The sequence below is a fragment of the Micropterus dolomieu genome, linkage group LG06, assembly GCF_021292245.1.
Source record: "Micropterus dolomieu isolate WLL.071019.BEF.003 ecotype Adirondacks linkage group LG06, ASM2129224v1, whole genome shotgun sequence".
NCBI lineage: Eukaryota > Metazoa > Chordata > Actinopteri > Centrarchiformes > Centrarchidae > Micropterus > Micropterus dolomieu.
The window spans coordinates 19,500,251-19,511,191 of record NC_060155.1 but is presented as its reverse complement, the minus strand read 5'-3'; the positions used below and the strand labels follow the sequence as shown (position 1 = coordinate 19,511,191).

At 42.1% G+C, this 10,941-nt stretch overlaps 2 protein-coding genes across 2 annotated transcripts in view; both read right to left on the bottom strand.

Annotated features, from left to right (window-relative positions):
* Positions 1–2,254, bottom strand: part of cnn2 (calponin 2) — a 7,287-nt gene extending 5,033 nt beyond the window's left edge. The window contains exon 1 of the mRNA XM_046052713.1: positions 2,095–2,254. Coding sequence (XP_045908669.1) covers positions 2,095–2,148 — 54 coding nt within the window. The 5' untranslated portion in view covers positions 2,149–2,254. The remainder of the gene's footprint in view (positions 1–2,094) is intronic.
* A 3,184-nt stretch (positions 2,255–5,438) lies between these two features.
* On the bottom strand, positions 5,439–10,725 carry crsp7 (cofactor required for Sp1 transcriptional activation, subunit 7). The gene is made up of 3 exons (XM_046052442.1): positions 10,325–10,725; positions 9,198–9,272; positions 5,439–9,098 (listed from the first exon to the last, which is right to left on the bottom strand). Exons 1-3 carry the CDS (start codon positions 10,394–10,396, stop codon positions 7,383–7,385), a joined length of 1,863 nt encoding a protein of 620 aa, XP_045908398.1. The 5' UTR covers positions 10,397–10,725; the 3' UTR covers positions 5,439–7,382.
* Between the last annotated feature and the right edge of the window lie 216 nt (positions 10,726–10,941).

Genomic DNA, 10,941 nt, shown 5'->3' with positions numbered 1-10,941 from the left:
CTAGTGAGGGTGTCACTGTTGGTGTTATTTTGATTTACAGGCTTTAAAAAAAAAAAAAAAAAAAAAAAAAAAAATCCAATGACAGAAGTGTGAGAAACATGCTAAGCTAGCCCTGAAAGAGGCCATTCAAGGAGGAGCATTATGTTCATGTATAAACAGCAGTTTCAGTTTGTTGTGCGACAAACTGAAAAGCAGACATGGAAGAGAGAAAACAAGTAGGAGACTAAAACAGGTATAGATTTCTTCTCGTCCAGTAAAGGAAAAGGTGTTGACTGAGCTCCAGTGCAAACTCAAAACCAAACCAACAATCTCTCTGTCTGGAGGGCAATGAGAAGCTGAACCGCAGAGTTTTTAACCTACTATAGAAGTTGGCCGCACTCACCTCACAGCTGGTTGTACTCTTAAGGAATGCCCATCTTGTAATTAGATTTCCTTCATTCAGTTATCCCCATATTTTAAAAAAACCCACAACATTGGCTATTTTAATTGCCCACAAAAGAATCTCAGGGACTGTAATTTACAGAGACAAGCTGAACGCAAGGAATTTACCCCACAGTGCACGGACAAAAGAGTTGAATAAAGCAGCGAGGGCGCAGAACTTTTGCGTGTTGACCCAGTGAATGAACACGGACTGTGGCAGCACTCAAAACTGCTGCTTAACTTTGAGTTAACCGTTTAAATTCTACATCTATGAGTTTTAATCAGAAGTTTAAAGGGGAGGGAAGGGGGGAGGCTGTAAAGGGAGTGTAAAATCCCCAAATGCCTCACATTTCACCGAGGAGGCTACGTCACTGATGGCAGGAAATACCACTCAAGTCAGCATCTCTTTAGCCCCCCCCCTCCTCAAGGGCATCACTAGTAACAGACAGAGGAAATCTACATGTTTTCTTTATGTCGGGCACATGTTGTTCTGTAGACATTCTGGGAGGGAACATGACCCTTTCTCTTCTATACAAGGGCACAGCCAAGGAATCAGATCTTTTTTTCTTTTTTTTTAAGCTGAAGATGCTGGAAGTTCAGTTAAAGAAACACTGGTAGGTATGTGTTAGAAAGCAGAGTGAGCAAAAGCTTTAGATCTCCATGGCTGCAACATACAGGAAAGCATGCAAAAAACGATGGCAGCGATAAAAGCTTTAGTAATAAAGACGAATGAGCAGAATTACACAGTAACCTATGTCCCCTTCAAAAAAAGGAAATGCGTCAAAGTTTTGCTGCTCAGTGTGATACACAATGTGGTCAGAGAAGTGATCTCCAGCATCAGCTCTGGTATTTTAAGTGGACCCGGATGTGCAGAGATCTGTGCAGGCAGGTCCAAGGTGCTTTCCTCCTCAAGGCCGCACTCGAAAAGTTACACATTACCAGAGTGAGAGAAAGCTCATTTTGGAGATTTGTTTGGTTTGTGTGACTCTGACTCGCGCTCTACACAAAGACACACCTTTCCTACACTCCGACATGACTGAAGAGAAGTTTAAATCAAAAGAAGCAGCCCGACACTTTGCCACAAAGGAGGCGTATGGAAAACCTATTGCTGTTTAAAAAGGAGCAATAAAAAAAAGGCACAGCAAAGGGCAACAACGAGGATGGATAGCATCCAACCCGGAGACTAATAGGCGAATTGCATTATCTGCTAATGCGGGTCACAATGCCGGGCAACGAGCTGCACAGGGCATAGAAAATGCTGGAAACGGGGATAACTTTGCCACAACGACACGCTTCTTTGCCAAGAGGGACAACGCCCATAGTCTTTTTCAAGTTTGTCTCCTGCATGGGGAAAAATAAAATAAAACAATATTCTGCTATTCAAGGTGAAACACTCAATATAGCCTATACTTTGCGAGGTATTCAAACTAACCCAAAGTTTTATGAGAGTTATAAAGTCCGTTTAACCTTTTAAAATAACACTTTAAAATTCTTTCTCCTGTTTTTCCATCCACCCCCGGCTACCCTTTAACCTGACACGCATATCAAAATGGTGGCCAGGTGACTCCCGTAGTCGCTCTCCGAGGAAAGCACAATGAGTGTATGATAGGCAGAAAAGTTCAATAAAACGTAGCTACTTTAAGTGAAACATAAAAATATGTAGGATACACCTACCTTGTTTTTGACTTCCGCTGATAGTCCGTAGGCAGGACCCTTGTTAAAAGACATTGTTAAAGAGCTGTGATTTTTCTGTTTGGGTTAAAAAAAAAACAAAGATATCAACTTGAGGATAGAAACTGCGCAAAATTATCTTCGACTCTCTCTTCCAATGAAAACGGAGTGAACTAAATACTTCCTTTCTCTTTTACCGCCGCCAATTAGAGCGCTCCCACGGTTTCTACCAAAGAGCGTAGATCAAGAGTCAAGATAGTTCACCTCAGAGACTTCACCAGACTTGGAAACGCAACTTAAACCCTTACACCCTAGGCTAGCCAACAACTTAGGCTATAGCAGTAGATCTTTGCTTGAAACATGGGATCGGGTCGGGTGGTGATGGCACAATGGATAAGACGCCTGCCTTTGGTGTAAGAGACCTGGGTTCAATCCCCCAATATGACCCACCATTGTGTCCCTGAGCAAGACACTTAATCTCTCATTGCTCCAGAGGCATGCGACCTCTGACATGTATAGCATTAATAAATGTAAACATGGAAAATCAATATCCTCAGTGATTATGTTATACAAGAAAATAGGAGCAATGACAAGGCTGCTGAAAAAAAGCTGTAGTGGTGTTAAGTGCCCCTAGCTAAAGAGGGGTTTTGATATGTGTCATTTGTTTGTTTGTTTTTCTACAATTCAAAACTTGCGCTTGATCAGTGTTTTTGTTCAATAAAAGATAAGGAAATATAAGAAAAGGGCTTCAGTATTTCTCACCTCATATTTATTCCTGGCAGTGTTGTTAGAGAAAGCTTTGAAATAGTTTTTGGGTAAAATTTGTGGAGACTAAAATTTACTCTATGAATAAAATATGTGTCTAGTAATTAGGCCTTTTAAAAAATATATGTTTAACACACAGCCGCTGCATCACAGAGAGTTGCATCATTTCTCACATGTGAATCGATGCCTGTAACACACAGCGGACATGTCATGCAAACAGAGGAAGTATAAACAGGGTGCAGTAGCTGAGATGTGCCAATCCAAGGATGTGACAGCATGCTTCTTTACTGCGAAACTGACACACATCGAACTTTATTACTAAAAAAAAAAAGTTATATTCTGTAACTGGTAGACCTGAGCAGCCTCAAGGGATTGTCATTACAGAGGTATACCATATATCACAGGCTTTATAAGCCAACACTCCAAAAAAATTATTTCAAACTACCCTGTATAAAATTGTACATAGAAGTTTCTGCTATTGCGGATGTACGCAGACAGGACTCCTCTTGCTCCTCCTGTATAATCTTTGGATATACGCTTCGTTAATCGATCCTAGGCTCCACCTTTCCCTTACTCTTCCTTAGATCGCGATTGAAATCAAAAACTCCTTATATGGATGGAAACTTCCCAAATTCCTGAATGGTGGGAGTGATCCACCGGTCCCACCCTGCATACCAGACGTGCAGCGGACCAGACAAGTTGTCGCACTTTTTTGAGTCACTGCTGGAAAAAAAAGTTTAGAGGAACTAAACTAGTAGAGAGAGCTACTGAGGTGACGTAATGTCAGTGCTATGGGATTTCAGATAGTACGTCTTCCCTTCACATGCGAGGATTTGTAAATCTGCTCCATAATGTCTGACAACAGCTTACTCGGCAGGATATCTGCATATTAATGCTTTGTGTATAATTTAACCCATGAGTTGGGAAGGCTAAGGGATTTCTTTTCAGGTCAAAGGGGCTTTTTCTGTTTCTTCTTTCGAATAAGTCAGTTCTATACAGAAAGTCTGGTCTATAACGTATTTGCTTCTTCTTAGAATTAAACTTCTATTTTCTTTTTCAAAAATTAGCAGCACTTAACAATTTACTTTCACAATAGAACATGCTTTAAAATTAAATGGGGGAAGCAGCTTGTTTTCTGTAAGAATAAAAAAAAAAAAAAAAGTTTTATAAGTGTTAAAATGTTGCAAGTTCCACCTCAGCCTGATACCCATCATGATACAGACAACTATTCACAGTACATGACATTATAAAATTACTGATTGTTCCTCCTAACATGCACGCATTGAGAAACCATATAAATCATCAAATAATAAAGAAAGCTGATACACATACGTCTAGTTGTTTTTTCACACCAGCCATTATCTACATATGGACAATAGGGCTATTGGTAAAAGCAGAGCTATTGACTGAAATAAAATGCAGCTAGTTGACTTACAAATTGGTCACATTTGCTTCAGCTAGTCTGGTCACATGGTGCATTTAGTCACTTTTCTAACATCTGAATTAAAGTGATTTGTGTTGGAAATAAAGTTGGGTGTCATCATACGCAAAGTATGTTTGAGGTTGAGGAGCTTACTGACTGAGAGGTTTCAATTAAACCCTGAAAGGGTTTTCAACCATCTGCCAAACAAAGTGTGCTGTTTCATATTACTAAAGCTGAAATAGTATCTGACTGATTGATTGACTGACAGTTGTATGACTATATTATTTGGATACCCTCATCTCTGGGTTTTGTATTGTCATATAAAAAAAGCAAAATCATATGGGGCAATTTTCTGACATCTTAAAGACTAAACAATTTATCGATTTATCAAGAAAATCACCAGCATATTAATCAATAATTACAAGAAGACCTAATTTCAACCAATCACAACATCGGCAGATTTCAGTGAGTTGCACAACTTCAACCCAGATGTCTCTCCTCACTTTCTGACAGCGTCAGTCCATAAATACAGCTGTATTTCTAAGGGTACATGTGGCAGGCAATTACGTCAAACAGGTGTGCAGAGGACTGATTCAGAGTCTGAGAGTAAACACGTCTGGGGGAGTAGGACAATTAGTCAGCCTGATATCTGTGATGTGATTACGTCAGCTCACTGAGTCATGGCAGGGAGTGACGTAGCTGTGATACCCCTGAGTCTATCAAACATGTAGGGGCCCATATGTTGAGGATAACAGAGCAAATAAAAACGTCACTTTTGTACACACAAGGATATTTCATGGCTTCCGCTGAAGAAGCACAATCTCACGCTTAAATCTTTTATTTAAAAATAGAGGGTCATATATTCTTTGCTGGCCTAATAAAATTACAAGCCTGATCAATTAATTCCCAATGAACTGAAATTACTCATACAATCCCACCCTTGCATCACATTCTGATCCAAACAAAGGAGACAAATAGACAATGTGCACCCCCGCATGGCTGTACTGGGTAAGTACAACAAATTACAGCTTAATGCAAAGTCAAAACCAAAAGGTTAAAAGTGTACAGAGCTCAGACAGACTTTCAACTGCGCAAAATATTCAATATGGCAGTTTAAACACAATGGCACTGTAAAAGACCCACAAGTCAGTTGACCGAGTTGAAGATTTAGATCATTTTATTTTTCAAACAATCGAGAGATGTTAAACACTGAACAAATAAAGATGCCCCAGTCAAAACTCCAGAAAACAGATTCTTATCAACCAGTTGTAGCACTTTCCTTTATTGCCAGCTGTGTTGTTGTGCAGTTTCTCATTGTCTGCAGCTTCACCCTCGCTAGATCAGTGTGTACAAAAAGGGCAATGGTGCATATACCAGCGTCGTATTGATCGCGGGGTTTGGAATTCTTGCACATAAACCCAGCTCCGCAGACAGGCGCGTTTTTATGCGGGATCAAATCCGGGTTTACCATTTACCAAGGCACATTGGTAGGGATGAATGACTGAAAGAATGTATGGACAGAGAGGCTACACAGAAGCCCATCTCAATATAAGTTATGGGGGGGGGGTGGTAGTTACTGAGTATAAAGGGAAATCAAGATTTAGTATTACTTGTAACATGGAGAATGCCAACATCTGATCCACACAGCCTTCTCTCTCTTCCTTTTACATTTGCTGTACTTATAAATGGAAGCTACAGAAATGTTACCTCTAACAGCATCCTAAATGTACTCTTGAAAGTAGCTGCAAAAACATTTGAATGTGTCTGAATACACTACGGGCACATAATCAGTCACTATTCACACTTCAATTAAAGTCAGTGATGAAATGACCAAGTTAGCAACTTCTGTACAAGTGCACAAGAGGTCTCACTCCTGTACATTCAACTGAGGCTGTTTCACTCAGCAAAATAGTGTGAAGAAAGTCCAGAAGGCCAACAATATCTCACGGAATGGAAACCAAGTCCCAGCATTTAAACATGTCCTTGTTTTTATCTCGAAAATGCAATTATTGATAAGCACCATGTGATTTGACATTCTCTAATATTTTAGGCTTGGGAAAGAATTAGTGTATGGTGAGTTTTATTTTCCCACTTTATCTGACTTCATTTCAAATTAGTGCCACACAATTTTAATGAAACCATTTGGAAATCAAGTGATGTTTCAGAATACATGTCTTCTTGAGAGTTGAGATCACACGGACATATAGGAGCGACGTGATCAGACAGGAGAGAGCATAGGTGGGTGAAGGGTGGAGTATGGAATGTTAATGACCAAAAGCAGTAGCCAATCATAAAGAAAGACCATGCAAAAAACATCGGTATGCCCCTTTGACATAGAAGAGTAGGCTGACAACATTGTAATGCAAACAGAAAGAAAGAAAAATAGTTCTATACGTTTTTGAGCATCTGTCTGGATGAACGTCAGAAATGAAATGGTCAAAATAAATATATGTATACATGATAAGAAATTTATAATTTACTCTTTATATCTCACATAAAGCTTCTTGTAACTGCCAAATATGCTCCAGCATTTCACACTCTGGACATGTTCAGCTCTACCTGTGCTAAATGCACTCTTAACACCTTTCTGGGCACCAATATGGCGGTCAAGACAGGACGGCTAAACCCCAGCCTTCCCCCAAATTTAACCCGAGATAGTAAATCCTCATTGGAAGGTAAAAAAAGAAAGAAAACAGTATCATCCCAGTGAGGCTGAAATAGAGGTACGATTCAGAACATGAAAAATTCACATCACAACACCATTTCCAGTTGTCTGGGATAATTCTGTCCTCTCTTTCTTGCCTTTATTGTTATTAGCAGCACTCTGCAACTAGGGCCTCATCATTCCTGTGGCTTTCATTTTGAAAAATAAATCAGAAACAGCCCTTGGTATTACAAACTCAACTAGATTTTTTTTAATATTTAGTCTTTTTTTATATCAAAATCTCAACAGATTATCACAGAAAGAGGAAGAGGCGGGGGGACAGGGGGGGGTTTAGCAGGCCTGGAATTTGCCGAACTCACAGTGGACAAACAAAATCACAACGTCTCTGCAGGGAGACAAAGAAAGGAGTGGAAAAGGACAGCAATCTTCCCAAACCCCTCAGTCTAGGCAGACATATGGCAGGATGTTCAATTTGCTTTCATCCCCATGAGGGTCCAATGATATGCACTCTGTCCAATCATACCAGGTGCCCTTGGTGTCAAAACAACCGTTCACCCCCGGCCAGTGCTGTGTGTGTATCCTGTCCAGGTCCTCGTCCGTCACCTCCCGGCTCACGCCCGATAAAGCCCCTACAGAGTTGTCTGACTGCAGAACATGTATCTTCCGTGACTCCTTGATCTCCTGTTCTTCCCTTTTCAGATACTCTGACATGAAAAAGTGTGCACTAGGGGCCTGGACCCCTGAAGAGGTGAGCACATTGCTCTGAAGGTTCAAGTACGACTGGATGATTTCATTTCTGGACAGCTCCTTCCAGTTTGTTTGAAGAAAAGGGTTGGGGCTAGGACCCGGGGCAGGTGCTGGGGCAGGCATAGGGACAGGGACAGGTTTCTGGGCTGGGGCAGCGGGCTGCTGTACAGTGCTTTCAGTTCTCTGCCTAGACTCAGCAGGGTCAGGGATAGGGACTTCATCTGTTTGAGAAGGCTCTTTATGTACCAGAGGTTTGATCTGACCTGTGACAGGATCAAATGTTAATCTGCGTTCTTTTAACCGTACAGGCTTGGTCGTGTCCTCTATTTTCTGGCCATCTAGGTTGACAGAGTAGTCTCTTGACCTATACTTCCTCCTTTTATGCTCCGAGTTTGGGACTGTTGTCCCGTCTGTGTCATCAGACACAGACATGGCTCCCTCAGATGTCAGTCTGTGTAGTTCTGAGTTGTGCTGGGGATGAGAAGGTGACGGGGAGACTGATGGGGATTCCAGTGTTGCAGATATGTCTTGCGGTGCGCAATGAGAGTGGACTTCTGACGAACTGGCCCAGTGCATTGAAGACCTATGAGAAGAATGTGGCAGCTTGTCAGCATAGGATGCTTGGGCTGGGGAAGATACAGGCTGGGACAAAGACAAGGGAGAGTCCCTAGAGGAAGGACTTGGGATAGGTGTTCCTTTCGGTGCATATGCTGAAGAGCGCTTGGTCAGTGTGTCTTGCTTCACGCTCCTTGGACTCGTGGTGAGGGCACGTGGACTTTTGGCTTGATAATACCCCCCACCACCTCCCCCTTCATCCAATCTGGCCTGTTGCTGCATCACAGCAACCTTGATCATAGAGGAAGTGCTAGGTAGTTTGGCTACTCCAGGGGAGCTGGGACGAGGCTTGACAGCATTAACCGGTATTCTGCTGATTTTATCATTATCAAGGTGCTCTATCCGAGATCTGTCAGGAGACAGGACTACTTGCTGGTCAGGCAGGACATCAGGACTGCCTGCGATCCCATTGGTGGGTGGTGGTGAAACAGCGTTATCATATGAAGACAGCTTGGAAATTTTTTCGGGTAAGTGCACTCCACTGTCTCTGTGCTCTGCTCGGCGCTTGCGGCTGCTTGATTTCTCAGCTTTTGGTGAGTATGTGTTGTGAACATCGTTTCTGATTTTGACTTCAGGGACACCCTTCCCTGACACAGAAATATCAGGAGAAGAGGCATCTGTCCTGCAGGGATGAGAACTGCCATTGGTAGACCCAGGAACACTCGTAACCACAACTGGCCCAGGTTCAATTAGCTTTTGCCAGTTCCTTAAGAGTTTCTTAGCACGCTTGGCAAGGTCTTCATCCTTGGTCTTCTTCCTTACATCATTGATCAATTTTCCTAGTCGGGTTTCCTACATAAATAATGTGGGTGAAAGTTAGAAACAAATTTCTACATGACAATACACAATTTCTACATGGCTTAAAAGTTCACATATAGTCAACTGTCTTACCTCAAGTGCTTCTTTGGTGATTGGATACTTTTCAAGACCGGAAATTACCTCCAATACAGCCACCATATTGCATATCTGCAGGGAGGAATCAAACATTTTTCATTACTTGCTTAAAAAGGAAATATTTAGTATTATCCTAAGTATTATCCTCCTCACCACTACTAGAAAATAACAGTGGGAGTCACTGTTACATGAGCACTTCGAAATCACAGTCGTGGTGAAATAGATGACAATGCAAATGACTGACTGACGAAATTAACCAATCCACCTAATGTGACGGCTAGGAACACTCCAGTATTTCGGAAAAAAACAAATCATGCCTGCAACCTGTGGGGGAGTGCGGGTCAAGTTAGTTTAGAAGTAAGCTTTGGAATTATTAGCTTTTCTGTCTACTTCACATCGACGTTGAAAAGTGGAGATTAAGTGTCAACTCCAAAAAACTCAACCAATGCAAACATTTTAACAAAAGTGTGAGTTTACAGCAAAAACTTGAGGAAAAAGTCATAAACTTTAATTTGAGCGAGTTTCTTTCTCGAGAAAGTCTAGAAGCGTTTTGAGTGTCGACAGACTTTTACCTGTTAGCTGATTTGGCTACCGCTAGCATTTAACTAACTTGGCAACGGGTCCGACTATTTCCTAAAACGTAGCTAATCAAGCTAAGAGTTAGCTAGCTACCTCCCACACTTCGGTAACAGCGTAAACGGTCTACAACGAAAGTCTGGCCAATCAGTACAACGTACAGATAATGTCTCAGTTAAATACAAATTTTCTAGGGCACATGTATGCATTATATTCCCCCAAGCAGTCCAATACCATAACCCCGCTTTGGTGTTACGGCTAGGCTAGCAGCTAGCATGCTATATAAACCAGCCAACGCCAGACTAGTGTCTAACCAGGGCAGCGCTTCTGCTAAGTTAGCTTGCAAGCTGTCAAATCAAGAGCTCGGTGTCTCTCCATATTTCGCAGTCATTCGACACGTCAGTGCCAACTCAAATCGCAAATCGTGCATTTTTAAATACAATGAAACAGTTAAGTGACAGCTGTTGGCTGAAATGCTTTGCCGAGGTTGTCGGGAGTGCAGGTAAACAAGCTAAGGTTAGCTAACCTAGCCTGCTAGCTTCACTCACATTGCTCTGACTGTCGATGGCCTGCAGCAGCCGGTCCCTCATCTGCTGCGGGGTTGCTGAGACCGTTGTCATTGCCTGTTCTGTGCGATCCGGAGGATGGAGGGAGGAATCCTCCAAAATGAAAACCGGGTGACAATGATGACTCAAAAGCCGCTGCGGTACCACGTCGGGCGTCCGAACAGCATATTTTTCTGTCGCCCGTAAGGTAGACTGCTCAGTGTTTCTCACATGGAGCAGGAAATGTGTGTGCTGTGTTGACCATTGACTGCTGCCTGCTCGGCGCTCTAGCAACTCACTACCAGCTGGTGGATCTCTCAACGGCCTCCTGCTGCATGCTGGGATACGATGTGTGCGCTTTGACGTTTGCACGTATCCAAGTAAACATCCCTGCCGTACACCTGCATCAGAGCCGGTGCAATCCCGGTTATACCCATGGATGCTTCTTTCTGAATGTGCACCTGATCTATTATAATATACAGTGAATCAGTGGCAGGTAACAGAATTTTATTCAGCCTGTGAAATGAACCTTAAATTAAAACAAAATGATAATCTGAAGAAATGTGTTGGCAGCATTACTTTAATTACTAATTAATTCGGCCCTGTAAGTCTATTTAAAT

What these genes read in the sequence shown, in the direction of transcription:
- crsp7 (XM_046052442.1), bottom strand. Translation starts at nt 10,396, where the DNA reads ATGACAACGGTCTCAGCAACCCCGCAGCAGATGAGGGACCGGCTGCTG. An exon ending in CCATCGACAGTCAGAGCAAT is followed by an intron (nt 9,273 to 10,324) that starts GTGAGTGAAGCT and finishes TCCTCCCTGCAG; the next exon opens with ATATGCAATATGGTGGCTGT. An exon ending in TCACCAAAGAAGCACTTGAG is followed by an intron (nt 9,099 to 9,197) that starts GTAAGACAGTTG and finishes TTATTTATGTAG; the next exon opens with GAAACCCGACTAGGAAAATT.